This window comes from Dromiciops gliroides, chromosome 4, assembly GCF_019393635.1.
Source record: "Dromiciops gliroides isolate mDroGli1 chromosome 4, mDroGli1.pri, whole genome shotgun sequence".
Taxonomy (NCBI): Eukaryota; Metazoa; Chordata; class Mammalia; order Microbiotheria; family Microbiotheriidae; genus Dromiciops; species Dromiciops gliroides.
Window position 1 is genome coordinate 195,319,144 of NC_057864.1, and position 27,576 is coordinate 195,346,719.

At 42.7% G+C, this 27,576-nt stretch overlaps 1 protein-coding gene across 1 annotated transcript; it reads right to left on the bottom strand.

Annotated features, from left to right (window-relative positions):
* Nucleotides 1-38: 38 nt before the first annotated feature.
* Nucleotides 39-27,576, bottom strand: LOC122752523 (transmembrane ascorbate-dependent reductase CYB561). The gene is made up of 6 exons (XM_043999333.1): nucleotides 27,398-27,576; nucleotides 8,244-8,466; nucleotides 5,066-5,164; nucleotides 4,620-4,723; nucleotides 3,269-3,426; nucleotides 39-2,991 (listed from the first exon to the last, which is right to left on the bottom strand). Exons 2-6 carry the CDS (start codon nucleotides 8,446-8,448, stop codon nucleotides 2,799-2,801), a joined length of 759 nt encoding a protein of 252 aa, XP_043855268.1. The 5' UTR covers nucleotides 8,449-8,466; nucleotides 27,398-27,576; the 3' UTR covers nucleotides 39-2,798.

Consider the following 27,576-nt stretch of genomic DNA (forward strand, 5'->3'; position numbering starts at 1 on the left):
TTATCTCCAATGGCATCGATTTCATGTGGACTGCTGGACTAGAAACAATGGCTCCCTTACAGCTATAGTAAATTGAAGATAACAGGCAGTAGATTTGCTACAGACATTTATTGAATCATCTGTTTTCTACACAAACACAAACATATTTCACAGAAGACTGACCACTAGCAAAATAATAGCTTTTGTTTGGGGGCAGGGAGTGGAGGAGACAAAAGCTTCCTATGAGGATTACCCTAAAATTCTTCTGGCTTTGAAAGCCTCCTGATTGACCTAAAACTTTGCTCCTTTAAAGTAACTTTGGGAGAAAAATATAACTTAGAATTAAGCTACTAGCCAAAAGCTACATTTTCCTATGTACTGTCATTCTGTCTAATGGGATTATATAATTATATTTTGGCAGTTTGTCCAAGGTGCAGCAATTCCATATAGAAACAGGGTGTCCAAGTGTGCCAGGTGACTGTAGAACCTAGCTAGGCATGGTACCTGACCCTGACATTTCAATCTAAGCCAGACATTAATTAATATCACATAAGAAACATGGACCAGGCTAGGTAGGGTCTAAGGGTAAAAAAGGAGGATAGGACAGCACCCCTCAAGGGAGGAACCCACAAGCAACCCTTGCTACAGGGTCAGGGGAAAAGGATGGAACAGCTGCCTGCCCTGAGGAAGCATTCCGCCCCTGCCTATGGAAAAGGCTCCTTTTAAATGGAAATCTGAACATGGAGCAGCAAAGCTGGCTTCTCAGAGTCAGAAGAGCAACCTCTTTCAGGAAACACTAGCCCCACTGCTGCTGGAGACAGTTTCTTCATTAAGTGCCCAAGTTTGTCCACCTCAAAGACTTGTTAAGGGTAAAACACAAGCAGCCACATGTTGTGCTGCAGTGTTCAAACCACAGGCAAACAGGGAAAAAAAGCCTGGGGATGTGGGAGAATCATTTGCCAAGTGCAGAGAGTACAAGATTGATGCTCTAATCATGTTATTTTGGGACTAATGCCAAACAGTGACTCAGATTACAGCACAACATGCTTTCGGAGTGGAACCTCAGCTCTAAAACCTGGGGCTCACCCACTGAAAAGACTACTGTGATTCTGACTCTGTCCCTGCTGCTTCCAGAGCCCAGGTAGAGGGCAGAGAGGCTGTCTGACCCTCTGGCAGAGGCCAGTCCAGCTCCATGCTACCTTGGCAGGAGTGTGGCTCACAGGGTGAATGAAGCAGCCCTGGACCTCATGGTCTGTAACAACGGGAGCCTTTCATTTAAGATCAAGGGGTTTGTGACCCCAGCCTCTCTTTTCAGGGCAGTCTCGACCTTATTTGGCAAATAGCCAGCCTCTCCCTAATGCCCAGGCCAGGGGAGAGGAAAAGGAGTTCTAGCACCTTCCTAGGCCAGACCCAGGCAGGCTACAAGAAAACCTATCTCCCTAGCATGTGAGTAAAGCCCTATAACTGGTACCCACGCCCTATCAGACCTGTCTTCTTTAAGGAGAGAAAGCTATAGTTTAGGAGCTCAGTATCCTGTGTAAAAATCAAAGACATATTGACACCTTCCCATCATCACTGCAGTCCTGGGGGTGGGTAGCAAAGAAAAGAACAAGTCTCAAGCCCATAACTTGGCCCTGAGCACTGAGCACAAATATGTTTTCCATGTGATCTCAATTGTTTCCCACTGCCAAAGGCTGACGCTTTGTTTGGAATGGCTGAATGTTTGGTTTGACTTCGGTGTGAGCACAGAGAATGGGCTTTGGTGTTTAATTACTAATATCTGAGGCCCCTGGTGCTTCTCCCCAGCTTCCAGCCACCAGAGTGGCCTCTCTGGCTGTAGTCCTCAATGCTAGGCCCAGCATCTATCATCATCTATCATCTAACACCAACCTCTATCTTAGCAATACAGAGCTCTACAGCGTCTCCCAAAGTCAGACTTCTAGCCAAGGAAACCAGAAGCCAGGCATAGTTCCCTAACAGGGGACTTTTCTTGAAAATATCTGTTTACTTTAGAGCATTGGTTCTTAAAGTGTGGTCCAGGGACCCCAATGGTCCCTGAGACTCTTTCAGGTCAAATGTCATGAGGTATTTTCATTATAGCAAAGCATTTTAATGTCTAATACAGTTAAGATCACAGCTTTGACCCACAAAAAGACAAAAGTTCTTTAGGGGGTCTTCAACCATTTTAAGAGAGTAATGGGGTGCTGAGACCAAAAGTTTTAGAACCATTGCTTTAAAGACACCAGAAGAGCCAATCGTGTGGCACAATAGTGCAAGTCACTTCAAAGCTAAGCCTCACTTTCCACAGCTGTAAAATAATGATGTTTCCCTTTAAGCTCTAAAAGACCGTGTTAACTGAGCACCTGAAAGGTGAACCACCTTTCTGACAGGTACGTCTCTTATAGGATCCTTCATCTTCTATCTGCAATCCTCCTCACTCTGGGCTAGTTCTGTGGGGGCAGGAAGAACTGCACAAGGTGGGCATGCTGCTAATTTTGCCAAGAGGCAGGGTATGGAGAAGAAAAGCAAAAGGTTAATGGGAGGGCAAGCCCCCGGCCACCAGGGTTAATAAACAAACACTGAGCAGCATTCAGACCATTCATTCCACTGGCTAACCCCCAGCATCTGTTCTAGGGCACCTTTACCTTAGTTTCCTGCTACTGCCCAGGAGTAGCTTCAGTGGCATTCTGAGATTTCCCAAAGGGATGGATGGCAGGATGACCACAACAAGGGAGAAGGGAATAAAAAGACACACATGGAACTGAAGAGGCTCCTCACCACATACCCACTTCCCACCCTGTCATGGCCAGATGCAGCCATCACTGAGAGCTGGGGCTATCCCCTTCTGTCAGGGTCTTGAAGTCCATGGAGAGCGCTTGCTCCTCGGCCCGGCGTGGCCGAGCCCAGCCCTCTCGAGTCAGGATATAGAGCACAACCACCGCAAAGCAGATCAGCAGCAGGCCCAGGATGTTAGCCAAGATGCCCTCAGGATGGAACATACTGTACTTGTTCCTACAGGGGAGAGAGAAAGGAGAAAGGACTCGTGATGTCTCACCACACACATGCCCTCCGCCAAGAGCAGATTAATACGATGGGAATACCCAAACCAGTTATCCCAACCCAGCCATAAAAACCGGTGGACCCAAGCTGCGGTATTATGCACCCTGATGAGAAGGCAGCTAACTAAACCATCGACAAAAGATGCTGCTTCCCAGGAAAGATGAGCGTGTAAGACTGCTCAGGACAGTGGCGGCCCCAGCTTCTATATCAGCAGTCACAGGTCACTCACTTGAGCCCAAATATCAGCGCCTCCTTGATACCCAGCAGGGTTGTGCCCACAGAAAGGAGGAAGAGGGTGGCACCAAAGAAGATATGCTGGGGGCGATATCGGTTTCGAAGGGAGAATGATGCTCCAGGAAACAGGAAGAAGCTGAAGCCTATGAGCCACTGGGAGAAATGGAGAGACAGTTGTCAGAATTAAACAAAGAAAGGAATTCCCTGCCAGCCTACTGGGTCATTAGTGCTGCCTAATTTGATATTTCTGAGACAATGCTAAGCCCATCTTGGGGGACTGTAGACAACCTGAAGGGAGTCTGTCCCCCAGTCCTCAATGACCTCTATCACAATCACCCCCAAAGTTCCAAAGAACCTAAGCCTGGGACCAGCCATGAGCAGGCCAACTGAAAGGTGCCCAACAGCTGCAAGGCACCATCCCCCCTCTCCATTGTGAGAAAATAATTATTAATAATGGATTTCTAGGAAAGATCTAGATATCAGTCTAGTTGCTCTCTTCTCCTCACCTCAGAAAGTTTAGTTCAGTTCCTGGGATGAGCCCAGGGGAACAAAGGAAATGCAGACTGATTCCTTTGGTTAGCACACCTAGATGTAGAAATTTGCCCTCTCTAGACCACTCTCAAGTCATGTCACTCAATGGAACCCAATGAGGCCATAACCAATTAGCTTGGAGCCTCTATCTAAGGAGGATAAAACTCCTGGCAACACCAGGGTCGGCCTCTTTTGCTCTCTTCTTGCCCTATCTCTCTGGTCTCACTCTCAGCTTCCTAGACCCATTCCTCTGGCTCAGAATGTAGGCCTGAAAACCTGAGACTCTGAGGAAGTTAGGGAGACACGTGGTCAATACTTTACTAATACGTAATATTAGTTAATAATAAATACTGCCAAAACAGGTGCAATAGCCATTAATATATAAGTGGCAAATAATTTTAGAAAACACAGTCTAGCAACAATAATTTGGGGGGGAGGCAGGGCAATGAGGGTTAAGTGACTTGCCCAGGGTCACACAGCTAGTAAGTGTCAAGTGTCTGAGGCCAGATTTGAACTCAGGTCCTCCTGAATCCAGGGGCGGTGCTTTATCCACTGTGCCACCTAGCTGCCCCCAACAATAATTTTTTAAAAACACCTTCCACGTGTCCCCAAATCAGTCCAACTTGGGGTTGGTTCCAGTGTCCCAGGGAATAATGCCTTTGGGGCCAACTGCAGCTCTTTGGCCGTGCTAAGCTACAGCTCAGCCTACTCTGTGACCTGTGAGACTGGACTTTTACCATCCCCATATAGCTGCTCTCAGATCCCTCCAAGGTTACCTGTGAGCAGAGAGGCAGGAACTACAGAAAGGGACTCACCTGTACAAAATAGAGGATAAAGACAAGGAGCCCACACCAACTATGCAGACTATACAAATCGGCATACTTCATTTTCTTGTGATATTCAAACACAGCCACCAGTCCTGGAAGGAAGTTGGAGATGTGAATGCAAGGTTAGGCATTTTTTGAGTCTGGGGGAAAATGGAAGGAGAGAATCCTGGAGGTCCAACCAACATGGCCATTTAGAGCTCATAGGATTTATTCCCAGTCCTGCCCCGACCTTTCCCAAAGATGTTGAGAGGAATAAGCTGTATGCTTAGAGTATTGGCACTGAGGTAAAAAAATCTGCTTCCAGAAGAGGTAGTTTGCCTAAGTGCAGATTAGCAAAGTGTGTACCACCTCAGATGTAGAAACTAGAAGGGAGGAGAGGGTATGGACAGCCAGTCAACATTCTTTGGAGGGAAAGGGAATCTCGGGGGACTCACCAACCAAAGCGATGATAAGGGCAAAGATGTGTAGCAGCCCATGCAGGATCTTTGTGGTGCGCTTGGCCTCATTCCTGAAGACCCGGTAGACTAGTAGTGCTTGTGAGGGATGAGAAAAGGAACAACGTATACTGATAAGTTTCCTTCTGTCCACTTTCCCACTACACACTGGAGGCTCTTTCTTCTCCCCTCACCCACCCAACCACCTATGAAACATCTGTGGGGCCTTCTGCCTAGCATCTAAGCCCAGAGCCAAGCCCACACAGAAGAAGGGTGTGCATGGGCTTTGAGCACTTGTCATTTTCTCCCCTTATATCAATAGGTCTCTAACCAGATCCAACCCAAAAATCATTCAGAAATCTCTTTTGGTTTCAGTGTAGACACAGGAATCTTCCAGCTGTTTACCTCTCCCACCTTTCCTCTTTCCCTTTCTCTTTCTCTTTCTGTTCAAATGTCGCAATGAGTCCTAACATCTATTCCCTACATATATGTGTATGTGTATCTACACACACACACACACATACACACACACTTCTGCCTTTTATCCCCAACTTAGCCTATCACTGATCGTACCTGCTGTGACCTCCTTCCCCTTTGCCCACCAATGTGGCTCTGAATGAGAATGTCCTTCAGTTTCCTATGTTACCACAGAAGATGATTCCACACTTGGCGCCAGTCAGTGCCTTTGACTATTCTCACATCTGCATCCCTAGATCCCCTAGTTTTCAAAATAAATCCTTTCATTTCTAAACAAGTGCCCTCCTGTGGCCCTGGGGAATTGCATCCAGGACCCATGGAGGCAGTGGGGAAGAAAGGTTTGGAAAAAACCTCAATCTATAAGCATGTGTTAAGAGCCTACTCTGTGCCCAGCACTCTGATGCACTAAGCATACTGAGTCCAAAATAAACAGTCCCTGCTCTCAAGGACCTGATTCTCCCAGGCACCGAACATACAAAGAAGGATAGGTTTCTAAAATACAAGGTAAAGGGCAGAGGCCCCTGTTTGGCGAGGGGGGGGGAGCAGTCTAACGGCTAGAGAAGGAAGGCTTCACACAGAAAAAAGTGGCTGAACTGAGTGTTAAGGGAAACAAGAGATTCTAAGAGGCAGAGATAAGGAGGGAGGCACAGCCCAGGCTTGGAGCAGGGCCAGGGAAAAGGCACAAAGATGAGAGATGAAGTACTACATGTGAGGAACAAAGAGAAGGCCAATTGAGCTGAACCATCATGTGCAGGAGGTATGTAATTAGGCAAGACAGGTAGTTTGGGGCCAGGCCTTTAAATGCCAAACAGAGGAGCTTCTATTTGATCCCAGAGGCTCCAGGGAGCCCCTGGAATTTATTAAGTAGAAGTGTAATATAATCAAACTCATGCTTTAGGAAATTCTCTCTGACAGCTATGTGGAGAATGGATTAGAGAGAGGAGAGACCCGAGGAAGGGAAATCAATTAGGCGTTTACTGCAATAGTCCAAGTGAGACTGAGAAGGGAGGAAAGTGCAAGGCAGGCCTGAAAAAGCACTGAGGGGTGAAGGGAACGGAGCCCCCAATGGGAGCAAAGAATAGGTTTAGGAGGGATAAGGCACAGGGAGACACTGAACAAGGGAAAGTCACGGCCAGATTGCAAAATGTCCAAATTCTTGACTAAGGAAGTAGAACATGTACAATGGCGAGATCCAGGACATGTCCATCCCTGGGCATGGCTCTGGTAGACTGGAGGAGTAGGACACAGTATCTGGAGAGAAAATCAACTTGGGAAAAGACTTTTGAGAGTCCCTCAGACAGCAAGGTGGTCAAATCAGTCAATACTTTAAAAAAAACTAATTCAGGCTCTTCACTGGAAAGTCAAATACTGAAGCTGACGCTTAAGTGCTCCCGCCACGTAAGAAGATAAGACTCACCGGAAAAGCCCCTGATGTTGGGAAAGACTGAAGGCAAAAGGAGAAGGGAACAGCAGAGGGCGAGATGGCAACAACAAACATGAACTTGGGCAGACTTGGAGAGAGTTAGAGGATGGAAGGGCAAGGTGTGCTCTGGTCCAGGGGCTCACAAAGAGTCAGACACCTTGGTGAGGTGAAGGCCCATTGGAGATTAAATAAAGCAAATCCTCCCTTCCCGACCTCAACCCAGAAGAAAGCCAGTTCTGTCCCATCCTCTACTCCGGAATCCTCTGTCTTACTGATGCTCATCATCTGCCAAAGCCCAGTTTTTCAGGACTCTCATAATCGACCCCCTCAGTGACTCCACTGAGTGATTTCCTACAGCTCAGTTCAGTAGCATTTGAACCAGAGCAGAGGACGTGGATGACAGAAATGATATGGGGCTGGGATCTGTTGGGGAATAAGGATCAACATGGTGGGGCAGAGTGTTGGAGAGCAGGAGACACTCGCCGTGGGGAAGGGAAGAAAGTGAAGTCTGAGCAAGGCCAGAGAGAGGGCTGGAGGATGGCAGAGCTGGAGGTCCGTGTCAGAACAAAATTTCAGAGGGACAAGGCAGAATAACAGGTTATGACCTGATAAAGGGACTTCAGAGCTACCCAAAATATCCAAACTACCTGGTTACTTTAGAATGGAGCTCATTGTATGCCTGTAAAATGGTGCCTGTGGCCAGGGGCAACTCTGAATTAATTTCCCCGGGCCATGGCGAAGGAAACCAGCTGTTATCAGCTGTCATTATTTATCAGAGCAAACAGGCTACAGCCTCGGATGCAAGTGGGAGAGAGCATGAACACTGAAGCTTTGTATTGTGCTGGCAAACAACTGTTTTGTTCAACAATCTTTTAGCTCTGAATGCCACCTTGAGAACCTACTCTATTTATGGAATCAGTTCTTCCAGAAGGGGCCATCCCCTTTTCCTTACCCCCAAAGAAGTAAGCTATGAAGGAAGGGGACCTTGATTTACAGCCATCATTCTACCAAACATACCTTTACTGCTTATCTATGGAGGAGACTGAGGTGCTGCATCAAGCTTAGAAGGTAATTGTACCCAACCAAGTACAACAGTACACCTCCCCTTGCCAATACCCCCCAAAAGCAAAAGTGCTTGGGCATTTTCCCAAGATATCCTCCCATATACCCAGAAACTCTAGGCAGAAAGGAGCTGGTTCCTCCCCAAGCTCAGGTGGCACACCCCACCTAGATTATCTTATGCCACATCCCACCTAGCTTTACCCAGCCAAGACTCACCATCTCCCTGCAAGAACACCATGCCTATGACCATGCAGAGCGGGTGCACGTTGAACTGAAGAGCACTCTCCCAGGCAAGGCCACCACGGTAGAGGCCAAGCCATGCCCCAGTCACAGCCACTACAGTCAGGCCCAGAATCTGGGAGACAGCCACAAAGTAGGGCAGTGCTTTGGGAGTGGACACCATGCCTCCAGAAGCCTCCATCTTGGGGGGAGGTTTACACTGCAACCAAAAGGAAAAGAACTCAGAAAGGCAGCCCACAACCTAGAGACAGATCTAGGTCCTCAGCTTCCCACTACCACCTCCTCCCAGGGCCTCGATTCCCAAAGAAAGGTCTGCTATCATTCTCCCCTACTGAGAGGAGCTTTTCAGCTCAAGAGCTGAAGGAGACCAGTAAAATAATCTACTCCAATCCCCCTCATCTTACAGGTTGAGGAAACTGAGGCCCAGCGAGGTTAAATGACTAGACCCAAGGTCACACAGCAAATTATTGGCAAAACAAGACTCAAAACGAGGTCCTGAATCTTTCCACTGTTATCAAATTTCCACTTCTTCCCCTGAGCTATTTCATACTTGGATGGTGACCACCACGACCCCATCAAGAATTCTTATATTATTCCCACTGAAAGGCCAATGTAGTAGAAAGTGCAGCACCTGTGAGCACTAGTCATAAACAAGCTATAGAGTACAAATTGGACAAGATAACTTCTGAGGGTGTTTTCCAGTTCTTAACATTTTACTGCCCTCATTTTACAGATGAGGAAACTGAGGTTCGGACTCCGAGATCACTGAGAGGGAGAGGTGAGACAGATAATAATAGCTAATACTTACATAGGCTTTAAGGTTTACAGAGAACTTTACATATATTATTTGATCCTCATAACAATCCCATAAGGTAGGTGCTATTACCCCCATTTTACAGATGAGAAAAGTGGGGAAGACAGAGGTTTTGCCTAGGGTTACACAGCTACAAAGTACCTGAGGCAGGATCTGAACTCAGGTCTTACTGACTCCAAGTCCAGCTCTATCCACTGCACCACCTAGCTAGCCAAGTTTTCTCACTACCAATGAAGCACAGATAACAACATCATCAAGGGCCTTAAATGTCCATGAAGAGTTTAGTCATTATATAACAGGTGATGGAGTGTGCTATTGAAATGTTTTGGGTTTTGTAATTCATGGAAGAAAGAAAATCATATTCTGAATTCACTGTCCATATTTCTAATTAACTGTGCCAACCCATTTAGTTCTCTCCAAGTAAAGGACTGGTTTTATGAAGCTCTACTTGCAAAAAACCTGAGAATGTATGTGTGTGTGTATGAGTATGGGGTTGAAGAGGTGGGAATGGGGATGTATTTTTACTGTCTAGTGGATCTGGGGACAAGGAACCCCGAAACAGGCAAGAAAAAAACCAGTGCTTACTCAATCTGTCAACTTCATTTATGTTAAACATCTCTTTAAAATTACAAACACCCCCTGGGTGGATTAAGCCTCATTCACACCTTTATCAAATCAAAGTCATTCAAACTACCAGCTCTAGTCAAAGATAGTACTTTAGGACTAGGGGCAGAAAGGAATGAAACCGACCTTTCTGCACGCACAGGGAACTGAACCCAGCCGCGGAGTAGTTTGAGGGTAGTGGGTGTCAGCATCTCGACTGGGACAGAGGAGAAGCTGAACACAAAGGGACAGGGATTGAAGCCACAAAAACAAACAGTGCCCTTTTGCCTAAGGTCCTTTCTCATTGCAAAGTTCTATATAAATGTAAGATAATATGATTTAAATTATTACTTCAAAAAAAAAAATAAAATAAATTATTACTTCAAGCCTATGCTCCCATTGACCTTTTCTTTTTTCCAACTTCTCCGGTTAAAGTGAAGCCTCTGAATAGGGCTCTCTAAGAACGGAGGGCCCAAACTTTTTGCTTCTTTTGAATCTAGCATTGAATAGCCTGAGCTTTGTCCCAGGTCAACAGGGACAGGCTTCAGTTTCCTCATTTGTAAAATGAGCTGGAGAAGGAATGGCAAACCACTCCAGTATCTTTGCCCCCAAAAAAACCCAAATAGGGTCATGAAGAGCTGAACACAACTCAACAACAGGGATGCCAGGAGGTGGTAAAGGGAGAGAATTCCAGACAGGAGTAATAGCCAAAGAAAATACACTGGAAGGAAATGGAGTGTCTTGTGTGAGAAATGAGTTTGATTTTCTAGTTTTTTTAATTTAAAATTCAGTCCATTAATCCTCTTTTTTTTCTATTTTGTTCATGTAAATGTAGCCCTCTCCCCAAAGTGGGCTGTGGTCGTCCCTTAGATGGCCCCATAAATGCTGTGTATGGGTAGAGAAACATGACTCCTGACTAGCTAAGAGACAGCTAGTAAAGAAAAGCAGGAAGAGAATGGGGGTAGAGGAAAAAAGGAAAACATGGACTTCAAGGGCCAAACGATACCTTTCGCCTATCTTCCATTAGCACACATGTGGAGTACTGTGGGTTTTTTTCACCAATTAGGAGTCGTCATCTCTCTACCCATACACAGCATCACAGGGCTATGTCCTGAAAGAGACTTACTTCTCTTTCACATAGTGGTGTATTTTTTCTGATGTTTTGTGGCCCACTCATTATTCAGGACCTCATTATTAAATCTCTGTTTAGGATTTATAGTATCCAATACTATTTTATTGCATTATGGTCTATTGAAGATGTGTTTAATGTGTTATGGGCCTAGCACCCCAGAATTTTCTGGAGTACATCAAAGAACCTGCTCCTTGAGAAACTAAACCAAAGGACAGACACACCTAAAGAGATAAGGGGCACCGGATCAGGACTGAGCTAGCCCCAGGACCACCACCCTTCATTCCAGTCTCCCCTACCCCTGGGGAGATAAGATTAAGTGTGGCTACTGCCTTCATGGCAGGAGAGATCCTCAGCCACCCCTCACCCAACTCCCCCAGCCACCACCTGTGAGGGATGGTCCTCCTTCAATAAGGGAACTTTCCACAGTCAGATGATCACCCCCATCAGTCCTCTATAAAAGTACCTGCCTGTCTCCTGCTTTAGGAGAGAGGTATCTCAGAGCCATGCCTCTGTGCTATGCCTTTTCCCTCCCATGAGAAGTCCAAGGATTTCTCTCTTGGTTTCCTTTCCCCAGCCCCTAAATAAACTATTATCATATCCTATTGGATTTGTGTGCAAGAGGGCGTAATTCTTTAAAGACGAATTCCTAAGAACTCCTACCCCTACCTCAAACCCCCCACCTATTCCCCCATAACAAATGTTTCTGCTTTTTTCACATTTCTAATTTCTCTATGCCCAAGGAAATGATCAATGTTTGTGAAACTATTGATGATACTGATAACTATGTATATTTGTACACATATTTCAAAAGGTGTTATGCATTATTTGTATTTTCTGCTGATATTTCCTTCACATTGATTTTTATCCCTTTCCTCTTCTAAGTCACTACTTTGTTCTTTTAATTCGTTTTGCTTACAGTATTTTGATGTTACTTCCCACACATGTGCAATCTCTCCACTCTATTCACCTCTCCTATCCCAAGTTCTTTAACTTTATTTAAAGTAACCTTTTTTTTTCTTTTAAATTAGGTATTCCTCACTCTTTTGACCCTTCCTTTTCCCCACCCAGATAAATATGTGGTTCATCTCTTCCAACAAAATCCTATAGAATCATATTCAGGTTTTTGTCATATTCTTATGAAACACTTGTCATCTTTACATAATCTCTGCACAGTCTGTTTTTAAGGGGAGTCACTGACATAAAATTCATGTGTTCTTTCAGAGTTGATACATTTTGTTTATCTTTTGTCAAACTTTTCTTCTAATATTGTATTTTGAGGTCCAAATCTATTGTTCGGGTAGAGCCTGTGTCATTTCTCCATTGTGTTCTAAAATTCTTAGCTGTTGTTTGTCTTCATTATTCTAATTAAAGAGCTATGGTTTCTGACCTATTTCCCCTCCCAATATCTTATTTTAAGTTTTATTACTCTTTTGAATGATTTTAGTTTCTTGTTAATGTTTCATGATCTTTGAGCATCTGCAAGATTCTTCCTTTTATTAAAGAGTTTTGGTTCATGTTTTTTCAAAGTGTTTTGATCTCATCATTTCAGTCTCTGGATTTCATGGTTGGTTTAGCTGCTTGTGAGCGACACATATCCAGCCTCTCTTTTGGAATTTTCACATCTCTGCCTTTTTCTTGTATTCCCAGTCACTTGTATGTCAGTTTCCTCTCCATTTCCTCTTCCTCCTCCAATACTGTATAGCCTGCTGAAGCTGTGTTAGGGTTGGGGCATCCTTGTTGTATTACTGCCCAAAACAAACTGTATAAGGAAAGGCAGACCTCATCTGGATCCTCTCTCTGGCATGAAGGCTTCTTCTTCTCTAGCAAGCTCAGCACTGCCTTGTCTTCCAATAGAGACACACAACTTCCAAGGGCTTAGAAGACCAAGAGTGGAATTGTTGGGAGGTGCTTTGTTTTCTAATGTCACAAAGGAAGTAAAATTGTCTTTGCATAATCATTGTGAATATGAATTTACCTGGAAGAAAGGTAATCCCTTTGCTAACTTGGTGGAGATCCTTGGTCTCTTAATGGAGAGAAGGAAGAGTCTTTAGTCATGGAAAAAGGAAAGGGCAAAGGGCTAAGATTTGGTATCACCTTCCAATGGGGCTCCCACAGATGAAAAAGTTTTAATTACTGTGTCGTTTGAAAATATATTGGGGGTGGGGCAGCTAGGTGGCGCAGTGGATAGAGCACCAGCCCTGGATTTAGGAGGACCTGAGTTCAAATCCGGCCTCAGACATTTAACACTTACTAGCTGTGTTGACCCTGGGCAAGTCACTTAACCCCTATTGCTTCACCAATATATATATATGGGGTGCCTGTCCCTGTTCTAAGATACTGGGGAACTTAGCTGGGGTTTCTAATATATTGGTACTTTTAAATTAGAGGCTACTGCACCAGTTTTGGGCATTAAGCATTTATTATAAATTTGATCACGTGTACACTCAACATAGAATCCCAGGAAGGGGGAGCCAGGCAGAGAGCCCCGGGGTAAGATAAGTCAGTATCGGGAAAGGCACAGTAAGGAGATTAGGGCAACCCTCCTCTCCCCAAGGATTTTTATCCTCTCTCAGGTAGAAATGGGTCACTGCATATTGATCCAAGCTAAATGGTCAGTAATATTCAAATCCATTGATTGACATGACTTGGGGAGGATTGCCCAGGTGAATTAACTTCCTTTAGGTAGTCAGGAAGGTCAATCTACATTTCTTTTCAATTTCTACAGACTCCGGGATGGCTCAGGGGAAACCAGCCAGAGTTCCTGTGTGTGTGGGGGGGGGGTCTCTGGGTCCCCCTAAAACCCATTCTTAGTAATTATGTTCTTACAGAGTACTGGGGATACAAAAAGGGCAAAAGAGTCTCTGTCCTTTGGCTGGAGAATTATTACCCCCCCCTTCTCCGTGGGTTCTGCTGCTCCAGGAATTATGGAAAGGTATCTGAAGGGGTTTTGGAGAGAGCTCAGGCAAGTAGCTGCCTTTCCTCTGCCATCTTGGCTGCACCCACCACAGTCTCTCTCTTAAGGAGATTACAGTCTAATGGGGAAAAGAACAAACAGGCTATATGTGGGATAAACAGGTAATCATTAACAGAGTGATGGTATCGGAATTAAAAGGAGTCAGGGAAAGCTTCCAGGAGAGGATTTTAGTTGGGACTTAAAAAGAAGCCGGAAAGGTCAAAAGTCCGAGTGGAGGGAGATCATACCAGGAAGGGGGGATAGTCAGAGAGAATGTCTGAAGCATCTTTTTCGTGGAACAGCCAGGAGGCCGGTGTCACTGGATAGGACACGTGTCAAGGAATAAGATGTAAGAAGACAGGATGGGGGCAGCAATGGTGGAGCAGTGGATAAAGCACCGGCCTTGGATTCAGGAGTACCTGAGTTCAAATCTGGCCTCAGACACTTGACACTTACTAGATGTGTGACCCTGGGCAAGTCACTTAACCCCAATTGCCTCACCAAAAAAAAAAAAAAAAGAAAGAAAGAAAAGAAAAGAAAAAAGGGGAAAAAAAGAAACAGAAGAGGGCCAGTCAGAGAGGTAAGCCAACAACCAGGAGAAAGTGGTATCCTGAAAACCTAGAGAGGAGAGAGCATCAAAAAGGAGTGATCAGCAGTGTCAAAGGCTACAGAGAAGGTCGAGAAGAAAGAAAAATCCGTTAGATTTGTTAACCACAGATAACTCTGACCCACAATGACAGTCAGTGACTGCTAAAAGCATCATCTGGGGTGCAGCTAGGTGGCGCAGTGGATAAAGCACCGGCCCTGGATTCAGGAGTACCTGAGTTCAAATCCGGCCTCAGACACTTGACACTTACTAGCTGTGTGTGACCCTGGGCAAGTCACTTAACCCCCATTGCCCTGCAAAAAACAAACAAACAAACAAAAACACATAAAAGCATCATCTGTGTTATGGCCCTGATGTTCTTGGCTTTGCTCCTATTCATCACCATGGCTATATAGTAGGAACCCATAGCTAAAGATTTTTTTTAAAACCCTGAATTGAAGATGATTTTTTCCTGAATGTTACATACCAAATGGATGAAATCATTAATATCCAGGACAAAAATAACGATACTACCTAAATAAATTTACTTATTTGGTGCCATACCAATCAAAATACCAACAGATTGCTTTCTAGAACTAGAAAAAATAACAGTGAAAGCACCTAGAGGAACAAAAGGTCAAGAATCTAATGGGAGGGCAGCTAGGTGGCGCAATGGATAAAGCACCAACCCTGATTCAGGAGGACCTGAGTTCAAATGTGACCTCAGACACTTGACACTTACTAGCTGTGTAACCCCGGGCAAGTCAATTAACCCTCACTGCCCCACCAAAAAAAAAAAAAAAATCTAATGAGAAATGATGGAAAAGTGTTGAGAATGGGAGTCTATCATTATCAGACCTAAAACTACCCTACAAAAGAGTAATCCACAAAACTATTTGGTTCTGGTTAAAAACTGGAGAGGCTAATCAATGAACCAGATTAGGCACACAGCATACAGAAGCAAAATTGGTAACTTAATGTTTATTAACCCTACAGACCTCAGCTATTGGGGTTTGTTTAGTGCTTAGTATTTAGTCCAACTCTTTGTGTACCCAAATGGGGATAAGGACTTGCTATTGGATGAAACCTGAAAAGGAGTCTGGCAGAAATTAGGTTTGGACCAACATCTCACAGTATATAGACTAAGATAAGATCCACATAGATTGATGATTTATAATATGAAAGATCATTCCATCAACAAATTAGAGAAGCAAAGAAGAAAATACCTTTCACAACTACAAAGAGGTAAAGAGTTCATGACTAAAGAAAGGGTAGAGATGATCACAGAAGATAAAATAGAAAATGTTTATTACATCAAATTTAAGAGCTTTTGTACAAAAACCATTGAGATTAAGATTAGAAACAGGTAACTGAGAAAACAAATCTTTGCAGGAAGTTTCTCTGATAAAAGTCTCACATCCAGGGGCAGCTAGGTGGCACAGTGGATAGAGCACCGACCCTGGAGTCAGGTGGACTTGAGTTCAAATCTGGCCTCAGACACTTAACACTTACTGGCTGTGTTAAGTCACTTAACCCCAATTGTCTCACCAAATAATAAAAAAACTGAACTTAAAAAAAAAAGTCTCACATCCAAGATATATAAAGAACTGATTCAAATTGGTAAGACTAAAATATAAAAAATATATAGACAAAAAATATAAATTATCAACACACATTAAAAAATGCTCCAAATCACTACTAAGTAGAGAAATGCAAATTAGCACAACTCTGAGACTCTACCTCATACCCATCAGATTATCAAAGATGCCAAAAAACAGAAAATGACACTTGTTGGAGGGGCTATGAGAAAAAACCCACACTAACATACTAGAGCTCAGCAAAGGTCTAGCCATTCTGGAATGCAATATGGAACTATGCACCAAAAAGCACTAAATTAAGCAGACCCTTTGACTCAATGATACAAGTACTAGAGCCATACTCCAAAGAGATCAAAGAGAGAAAGGACCTATAAGTACAAAAATAGTCATAGTGACACCTTTGTTATAGCAAAGAACTAAAAACTACAGAGGTGTCTATTAATTTGCAATAGCTGTATAAATTATGGTATATGAATGCAACCAAATATTATTCTACCATAAGAAATGACAAAAGGAACAGTTTCAAAGTGAACTGTTGCATAATAATCAGGACCAGAAGAACAATTTATACATAATACAACTTTGAAAGAACTTGAGAACACTGAATTCAATGACAAATCATGATTCCAAAAGAACAAAGATAAAATATGCTACTTACCTCCTGACAAAGCTCTGATGGACTCAAGATACAAAATGAGACAAATTGCTAGATAAAACTAATGTGGGGGTTTGTTTTACTTAACTCTTTGCATTTGTTATAGGTACTTTTTTATTTTAATTTTTTTTTCTAATGGGGGATGGGGAAATAGGAGGGAGGGACTAGTATAGGATCACACACACACACACACACACACACACACACACACACACACACACAGAAAGAAGCACACTGGATACACGGAAAAGAATGGGCCAGAATCAGACACATGGGACTGCTTTGAAAGTTACATGCCTTTGTGTGATGAACAATGGTGATAGACATGGCTCTTCTCAGCAGCACAATGATCCAAAACAATTTCAAAGAACTCACGATAGAAAATGTTCTTAACATCCAGAAAAAAAGAACTGTGGATTATGAATGCAGATTGAACCATACCGTTTCTACTTTTGGACTGGTTTTTTTCCCTTCTTTTTTGAGGTTTTTCCCTTGTGCTCTGATTCTTCTTTCACAAGATGACTGATGTAGAAATATGTTTAATGTGATTTTATATATACAACCTATATCAGACTGCTTTCCGTCTTGGGGAGGAGGGAAGGGAGGGAGGGCAGAAGAAAAAAATTTGTAACCAAAAATCCTGTGAAAACAAATGTGGAAAACTATCCTTATATATAACTGGAAAATAATAAAACACTTTTTAAAAAAAAGGAAAGTTACATGCTGAATCAATTATATATATATATATATATATTTGGGTTTTTTGCGGGACAATGAGGGTTAAGTGACTTGCCCAGGGTCACACAGCTACTAAGTGTCAAGTGTCTGAGACCGGACTTGAACTCGGGTCCTCCTGAATCCAAGGCCAGTACTTTATCCACTGTACCACCTAGCTGCCCTGATTACACATATATGTGTGTGTGTGTGTGTATGTGTGTAATTATATATATATATATATATATATTTTTTTTTTTTTTTTTTTTTTTTTGCAGAGCAGTAAGGGTTAAGTGACTTGCCCAGGGTCACACAGCTAGCAGGTATCAAGTGTCTGAGGCCAGATTTGAACTCAGGTACTCCTGAATCCAGGGCCAGTGCTTTATCCACTGCGCCACCTAGCCGCCCCCCAGATTATATATTTTTAAAGAAAAGCAAGCTAGACATAACAGAGGTCTGCAGTTTCATGTACAATCCTTTTTCTGTTCTACTATATTTGGAAATGCTTGTTTTATCTGGTGCTAAACTCAGAATTTAAAATAAATCACAAATAAAACCCCAGGGAGCTATTACATCTTACTGTCTTTTCCCTTTTGGTGTCTTACCTGAACTAAGCTCTTCCTCCAGTGCTTCCTACACCAGGCTTCCTGCATCTTCAAGATCAGGGTTATCTAGTAACAGTCTTAAGTCCATTAAAGTAATATAAAGTCCCCTAGAAAATCTTTAGGGCCTTGCCACTAAGAAATCCAATACAGTTGGAGTGGCATTTACTATTAATCTGGACAGGAACCATGACAGCAACTCCTGGTGCACACCTGGAAATTCACTGTGTGACCTAAGCTTTATCATCTAATGTTAGAGTTTTGAGGATTGACCAGCCTCATTTGTAGGCCTTCCCTCTAATTGTTCTTTGACTTGTTACCATATTTATTCTCAGTTTCCAAAATTCTCTAATAATATGGACATGTCTGGATATTTCCTTATTAACTGCTAATATATATTAATTAGTAGTAACATATTTCTCCTTATTAATTACTAAATGGCAATATCTCTATCGTTAATCAAATTTGCTCAAAGCCTCCACCCCAGTTTATCTGTGTTTTTAATTTTTAAGTTTATTAAAATAAGTTAAAATTATGCAAATAAGGTTTATTAAGACAATAAAAACTAACTTTAGTATTACTTTTAAAACTGGCAAAATTTCTTACCATAAACAATTGTTCAGATCTATATATCAAAAGTCCTAATCTCCTAGGATTGAATAAATATTAAAGTTACTGGTCATACAATTTATTAACAAAGACATAGATATTTATAGTGTTTCAGCTGTGAGAACACTCACAGAGCGACCTCCAACTGGAACTGTAATTAGAGATGACCACTCCTTAACATTCAGTTCAGTCAAGGTACCAAGCAAAGCAAATTCTTCACATGAATTCTCTTCATCTTCAAGAAAGAAGGCTCCTCCACATTTTTTTTCTGTCATCTATAGTTGATCTCAAGCCATAATTCTTATCTTTTTTCAGATTCATTTCATACAAAATTCTCAATATAAAGCTTCTTCATAAGATGTTTCCCCAACAAAGAAGCTTTTATTCACCTTTTTTTTCCTGTCTTCTCCACAGTTTGACTCAAACTACCTCTGTTAACTCTGTTTTCAGTTTCTCAAAAACAGCCAGCCCCACATGCCAAATCCTAAATAGTCCATTTGGCTTTTAAAGCTATAGTAGCAGTAACTATAAAATCTGTGGGGGAGGCTTTTGAAATAGATTTCACATTTAAAAGGCAATGAAGGGGCAGCTAGATGACACAGTGGATAGAGCACCAGTCCTGGATTCAGGAGGACCTGAGTTCAAATCTGGCTTCAGACACTTGACACTTACTAGCTATGTGATCCTGGGCAAGTCACTTAACCCCAATTGCCTCACAAAAACAAACAAAAAACAAAACAAAACAAAAAAGGCAATGAAAACATACTCAATACATGATTGGTGCAAGCCTTAAGGCTTGAAGCATTTACCTAATATGCCAGTCATCATTAAGGCATAAAAACCCACCATACTAGCACTTGGGGTTCCTCAGACTTGATGGACTTCTCCACTGCTGTGCAAGTCAACAATCCCTTCTAACCAGGCAGGCCCCTTCGGGGAGCTGAACCAACTATATATGCTCGCTGATGAACCTTTCCATGCTATTGAGTAAAATTCTTTTATTAAACTTTGTATGCTCTGTGACTGTCTCATTTTATTCTAAACCACACAGCCAGCCTAAGTCAGGTCAGACCCCAAACAAATGACCTTTGTATTGAGTGGAGAAAGTTGGAAAAGAGAGAAGAGAGCCTCAAGAATTTTTGTAAGGAACCTGACCTACTCTCCTATCAATCTTTCATTCAATTGTTTCAGTTGTGTTCGACTCTTCATGACCCCATGTAGGGGTTTGTTGGCAAAGATACTGGAGTGGTTTGCCATATCCTTTTATAGATGAGGAAACAGGCAAACAGGGCAAAGTGACTTGTCCAGGGTCACACAGCTAGTAAGTGTCTGAGAACACATTTGAACTCGGGTCTTCCTAACTCCAGGTCTGGTACTCTATCCACTGCACCACCTAGCTGCTCCTATATAGCTTACCTGCCACAATTATTTTTTGCACAAGTGACAATCCCTCACACTGTCCTACACTTTACTTTCTCCTAGTTTTGGACAGCAGAGCCTAGAGCAGAATGTGATAATTTCTAAAAGAAGGAAACCAAAAGGAAATATCTATTATCTCTTTCCTTCTCAACTGGTTTCCCCTCTAGAAAAAGAATGGCCCTGGTGATAAAGAGCTATCTCTCAGAATAACTCCTTCAGAGGTTTTGTTCCTTCATGCTAAACAGCTTAGCCAGGCCCAGCTTTGTTTTTTCAAGCTAATACACAAAAGGAGATAGAAGAATAAAAATAAAAATGGAAATTTTTTAATCTAAATAAATTAATTAATGACTTTCAAATCTGTCTCCTAAAAATTAATATCCTGAATCCCAAGATATCTTACTATCCTATATACAAATGTAATCTATTTGTATACAATAGTTGGGAAGATTTATTCTAAGATCATAAAAAGGAAAAAGGATCCACATGTAAAAAAATATTTATAGCAGCTCTTTTTGTGGTGGCAAAGAATTGGAAATCAAGGGAAGGCCCATCAATTGGAGAATGACTGAACAAATGTAATGGAATACTATTGTGCTCTAAGAAATGATGAGCAGGCAGATTTCAGAAAAACCTGGAAAGACTTAAGTGGACTGATGCTGAGTGAAGTGAATAGAACCAAGAGAACACTGTACAAAGTAACAGCAACACTGTGTAATGATCAGCTGTGACAGACAGCTCTTCTCAGCAATACAATGATCCAAGACAATTCCAAAGAACTCATGATGGAAAATGTTCTCCACATCCAGAAAAAAGAACTGTGGAATCTGAATGCAGATTGATCCATATTGTTTCTACTTCTGTTTTTTTCTTTTTTGAGGTTTTCCCCTTTTGTTCTGATTCTTCTTTCACAACATGATTAATGCAGAAATATGTTTAATGTGATTGTACCTATAACCTGTATCAGACTGCTTTCTGTCTTGGGGAGGGGGTAGGGAAAGGAAAGAGGGAGAAAAACTTGGAACTAAAAATCTTATGAAAACAAATGTTGAAAACTATCCTTATATGTAACTGGAAAATAGTAAAATACTTTTATGATTAAAAAAGAAAGATTTATTCTAGAAATAAAGAATTCAGTCTAACATAGTTCATTCAAACCTTATTAGAACAGTATAAATCTATTCAGCATGCCAAGTCTCTCTAAAAGTTACTACCCCACATGAGGCATTTCCTTGTCAGCAAAGTACCAACATCACTGTAACTGATCTTACTGAATGTTAGAGACCTTAGAGGTTATCTAGTCTAAATTCCATGTCAGACAGATGACAAAACGAAGCCCAGAAAAGAAAACCAAGAGTCATGGTTTTCATCTAAGCCCTTCCTTCACCAATGCCTTCAAACTCCTTCCAGTAACTCCAATGCTAAGTGATGGATCTGATCAGGATGGCTTCTTTTGACATTACATACCTGTTACAGAAACAGAAAAAGACTGTCAGGTGCTCTGGGATGTATTCCAGACCTGGAGAATATCCACAGGCAAATCAAAACCTCTCTAAGCCTCAGCGTCTTTATCTCTAAAATGGACATAATGCCTTTAGTATCTTCTTAACAGGGTGAAGGGTAAGCTGGTTTGCTCACATTTATAGACTGCCTTTATTTTATGTATTCATTTTTCAATTCCTACCATCATGCCCTGTACAGAGCAGACATATAATAAATGTCTCTTGAGATAAAAATTGAATAATCTAATCTGGTCTTACAGTTTCCACCCAAGCTTCATTTACTGCCTATCCTCACCGCCACCTTTTTCCTATGCCCATTCCTTCTTTACTCTATTTGTGAAGCAGCTTAATCACTGACCATCCTCCAAGCCTTCCCAGAGGACAGGAGAACATGGACAAAGCAGAAAAGGTAGGAAATAGTTATAGAGCAGCAAACTCTCAAATTTAAATCGAATTGAACAAAGTTTTGCCAGCCCTTACTAAAAGACAGGTTAACTAGAATTAATGTGGCACTTCAGATTGAAGCCAGAGATAGCAGAACTAATCTTGGGTCCACTAGGAGGCAGCACATGAGATCTGGTCAGAACACTGAGTTTCTACACCTGGCTCTTCCATTTACCTTAATCATAACTTCTGAAACTCACAAAGTGGGTTCACTACTTATCAAATAGGGTATGTGAGGAAAATGCCTTCACTCCCATAAAGGGCCATACAAATGTGAGCAGTGAAGATAATGGGGAGATGATTATATATAAAGCACGATGAATATATTAAATCATTTGATCCTCACAACAGCCCTATGAGGTGGGTGCTATTTTCATTCACATTTTACATATGAAGAGACTGTGCCTACAAGAGATTAAGTGCTTTATCTGTGGTCACAGAGCTTATGTATGTATCAGAGGCAGAAATTTAACTCAGGTCCTCCAGATTCCAAGACTGACCATTTTCTATTCCCCAGTCAGAGAGTTGTGTAATTTAAGATTCTAAATGTGGGTTCTAATCTATTCCCCCAGTTTGGGGAAAACTGACTAAAATCACTGATAAAATGAGTTTAGGTTTTTAAGGGTTTATTGAAAGATAGAAAGAGAAAGATTGAGAACAGAATTCCAACAGCATGGCAATCCTATCTTTCTTCAATTTTCCTGTGAAGTCCTCTGCCACCACCACCACCACCATAAAGTCAGGAACCCCAAAAAAAAGACAGACCTCTCCGCCCAGGCCTTCCTTCCTCCTTCCTGTCCCCTCCCAGAAAATGGGAGGCTCCTCAAGTTGATTGGCTGGTAGCCTTGGTGGACAGTACCCATGCGCAAACATTACTTCCTGACGCCGCATGGCCTTGTCCTCTGAGGCATTCTCTTCATGGTGGAGCTTTCCTATAGTAAGTCTCCAGTAGGTGGTGTCATTCCAATCATTACAGAGTCAATAAACATTTAAGCACCTATTATGTGCTGGGCACTGTGTGCGCACGGAGGGCACAGTGAGGAAACAAAGGCAAAAACCACTCTCTGCTATCAAGGAGCTCACAGTTTAATGTGGGAAACCATTTGGAGAAAATGAACAAAATGAAAGTTATAGCATTAAGGGGGACTGAGAAAAGTTTCTTGTAGAAAGTGGGATTTTAGCTAGTACTTGAAGGAAGGAAAGCCAGGAGGCTGAGAGATGAGGAAGGAGTGATTCAAGGCATTTTCTGGGGGGGAAGGGGGAAAGAAAAAGTGAAAATTCATGGAAATCTGGGAGAGAATCTTTGTTCAAGGAGCAACAAGAAGGTAATGTCACTATGCTATCTCTCCTGAGACTCCAGGGGCTCACTCTTGCTTCCAAGATAAAACACAAATTCCTCTATGTTTTTTAAAGCTCTTTACAAATCTAGCTCCAGTTTATCTTTCAAGGCTTACAGCACATTTCTCTCCATCTCACATTCTATATTCCTATCAAAGTGGCTCATACTTCTGCACAGGCTATACCCACACCTGGAACACACTCCTTCCTTCCTTCCTTCCTTCCTTCCCTCCTTCCCTCAGCCTTGCCCTACCTCCCTAGAGCAGCCAGGAGGCAAAATAGACAGAATTTTGGTCTTGGAGTCAGGAAGACCTAAATTCAAAATCCAAACTCAGACACTTACTTGTGTGTGTCTAGTAAATCGCTAATCTCTTTCAGCCTCGGTTTCATCTTTAAAATGAGGTAACATATATAAAGTGCTTTGAAAATCTAAAAGTACTAGGGTAAGTGCTAGCTATTAGTATTACTAGTTCCCTTTAAATTTCAGCTCAAGTGCCTCTCCTAAGGAGGACTATCATGTTCACCTCATAAATTGGTCTCCCCCATCTTATCCTTGAAGGCGCATATTTTTGTTTTTGCACCCCCAGAGCCTGAAACTGAACTGGATCAGGGTTATTATGTAAAGGGCTCTGTAGACCATAAAGAGATTTATGAATGTGAGCTATTTATTATATGCAACAGATAATATATTAAAAGCTATAAAATAAACCCTTCAGGTTAGAAGATACTGTGTTCCAATGATCACTGTTGGTGCTTATGAAAAGATCAGTATAAACCTAATTATTCCTGCTACATCAAATCAAATAAAGGATCTTTTGAGTGTCTACTAAAGGTGACCTCACTTGAAAGCAAATCTAACATGAAAATTTGGACATTTTTTGTTTTGTAAAGTTCAAAATTCAACCTTAAGATGAGGGTTTCACTTGTAGTATCCTTTCAGCCAACTCCTGTAGTGCACTGAAATGGCTGTATGCAAAAACCCAACCTACACAAGGTCTATCAGGAATATCTATTTTCTGTAATAGTGATAGTAACAGTAACAATGCCAAACAATGCCTGTATTTGCTGAGCATAAAACCATGAAAGATTGGTTTTCTAGTCAGATCACTTGTTTGGGGCCAGAATTTCTTAATCTGAGGTCTGTGATCTTGCTTTTTAATATTCTGATAGCTTTATTTCCATATAATTCATTTCCTTGGTAATCCTAAATATTTTATTGTATGTGTTTAGAAATATTATTTTGAGGAAGAGTCTATAGACTTCCTTAGACTGCCCAAGGAGTCCAAGACACAAAAAAAGTGAAACCCCCACCCCACCCCCTACTTTAGGTTACCAAGCTCCAGTATTCTCTCTGGACAATGGGCAAAGAAAGCATTATCTTCCACTAACTCCTGGGCTAGGGTAAGCCATGGCTTACATGGCTCCAACACCAAGAGTCTCCAACACATACAGTTCCAGATGAGGACCTGGAGTCAGGAAGACCAGAGTTCAAATTCCACTTCAAACAAAGACTAGCTCTGTGACCCTGGGCAATTAATCCCACTCAACTTCAGTTCTTTACCTGTAAAATGGGAGTAGTGTTAATAATAGCACCTACCTTAGAGAGTTGTAGTGAGAATCGAATGAGAGAACATTGTAAAGCACTTTGCAAACCTTAAAGTGTTATGTAAATGCCAACCACTGGAATTATTATTGTTATTACTATTATTGTTGTTATATGAATAGGACAGAAGTATCACAGACACAGTAAAGCAGCTGTTCCTTACCTCAGCTTCCTCACTAAGTTTTCACATCCACTAAAGAGAGATGTAGAAGTAACAGGCATATAGTCAGACCACATTCACTTGCAGATCACCCGAACTCTCAGGGTTACAAAGAGAAAACGGAGCCTGCAACAGCTTTTCAGGGGCTCTCACAGTCCACCTTTCCATGAGTCATGAACTTTGCCTGAAACACCATCAAGATGCTGGGCAGAATGTACAGAACAGCTCTGGCAGCTTCAAGTCTTATTGAGTCACATCAATCTTCTCTCCCACCCCGACCAGACTCTGTCTAATGCAATTGAGCAGGAACACTGGCCACCCCAAGGGCTGGAAAATAAGTTAAAAACAACCTCCTTCTGGTTTCCCCTTCAACCCAACTGTGGTTGATTAAAAGGCAACCAAACTTAATCTTATTTTGTGAGATGAGACAAAACATATGCTATACCTGCAGGCAGCAGGTGGAGGGAAATTGAGGGCAGGGAAGCAAGTAGCCAGGCTTAGTGAAAAAGCCCTCAGGGATGTACCCTTCCCTGAGCAGACAGCCCTCCTCCTTAATGGCAGAAATTAAATTGGATCGAAACAGATATGACAGAGATACAATCAGCTCTTCAGAAAAAGAGTGAGCCTAATGCAGTAGAATGGACACTCAATTCTGAGTTGGGAAAAATTAGGACTGATATTGGCTGAACTGATTTAGGAAATTTAATGACAACCTCAGTTTCCTCATCTATAAAAGAGTAGGACAACACTTGCACTATGTGCTTCAAAGGGTTGAGATGATACTGTTTTATAAAATATGATTTAAGCTTTTACAATTATTCTCTTGGGGGAAAGAGGTCTCTTTGAAAACACATCAGCAGAAAATCATAAAACTCCTCAGACTGCTATGGAAGAGAAGACAAAGCAGAGGATTTGGCTTTCAGGAACTGAGGTTCTGGGAAGGAATAGCCTCATTGCGCCAATACCCAAGATGTTAAGGACATCAAAAATGGAAAACATTCACTCAAACCAGATTTTGCTTCCTGGGACGTGGAAGTCTAGAGAGACTGGATGACAGCCTTGTATCCCAGAAGGCATCCAATCCAACTTCCTTTATGTTACAGCTGAAGAAGATAAGGAAGGTTAAATGATTTGGCCAAGGTTACAAAGATAACTGTCAGAGGCAGGAATCAAACCTAAGTCCTTAAGCCCTAGGGTACTTCATATTCTACCCTACTTCTCTACCTCCTAGTGTGACCCCAATGGACAAGTCATTTAACTATTCTGGGCCTCAGTTTCTCCTTCTAGAAAATGAAGAGAAAGCACCCAGCCTTGGATTCAGAAGGACCTGAGTTCAAATCTGGCCTCAGACACTTGCCACTTACTAGCTGTGTGACCCTGGGCAAGTCACTTAACCCTCACTGCCCCGCAAAAATAAATAAATAAACGAATAAACGAACGAATGAATGAATGAAAATAGAAAATGAAGAAGATAATACCTTAAGCACTTACCTGACAGGTCTGTCGGTAGGAGAAAATAAGACAGGTATGTAAAGGCTTTACACTGGCCTCATTGCTGTCCCCTGAATTATCTTATTCTCTCTCTCAGACACTCCATTTTTGGAATCCAGGCATTTTCACTAGTTGTCCCCTTATACCTGGAAGGCTCTTCCTCCTTAACTGACTTCCCTGGCTTCCATCGAGTCCCACCTCCAATCTCACTTTCTACAGGAAGTCTTTCCCAATCCTCCTCAATGGTAGTGCCTTTCTTCTATTAATTATGTCCAATTTATGTAATACATAGTCTGTATGTAGCTGTTTGGTCCATTAGACTAGGAGCTCCTGGAGGGCAGGGACTGGCTTTTATCTTTTTATCCCCAGCACTTAGCACTATGCCTGACACATAGTAGGTGCTTAATTAATGCTTACTGACTAACTCCATAAATGGCTGCGATTTTTACTGGAGTATCCGATTTCTGCAACCTGTTGACTTTCAGAACTGGCAAAGTGCAGTCTGCTCTTTTAGGAACATCTCCGTTCCCACGGAAGGAGGATGGCCGAAAATAATAAGGCGGCTCCGCCTTCCCAGCAGCAGGTGCCTTTCCCCCGACATGATCCTAGGTGATGGGGAGGGGAAGCATTTTACACAAGAGGAAACTGAGGTTCTCGCTGACCAGTCCGGCTCCAAGGAGCGTGGGAAGTCACTCGCTCCTCGGACCCCGAGCAGCGCATTCACTTAAAGGCGGCCGAGGCCGAGCCATCCCCGCCCGAGCTGGGCCAAGCCGGGCTCCGAAGAGGGAGGGGCGCGCCAGCCACGTCAGGGCCGCTCCCCTCAACCCGCCCCCCCCCACCTCCGCCGCCCCGGGGTACCTGGGCACGGCCCGCTCCTCTCTGTCCCCCGTCCCGGGCTCACTTTACCTACCTGAGCCCGCGCGGCCCCGGCGAGGGAGGGTGGGAAGCGGACACTGAGCCCAGTCGTACACTGGGTCAGGAGCGCCCGTGGGACACCTGGCGGGACACCCAGCAGCGCACGCCGCCGCCTCCCAACCTTCTCCTCCCCGCTTCCTTGTCAGCGCTAAAGCTGCTCTGCCGGCTGCGCGA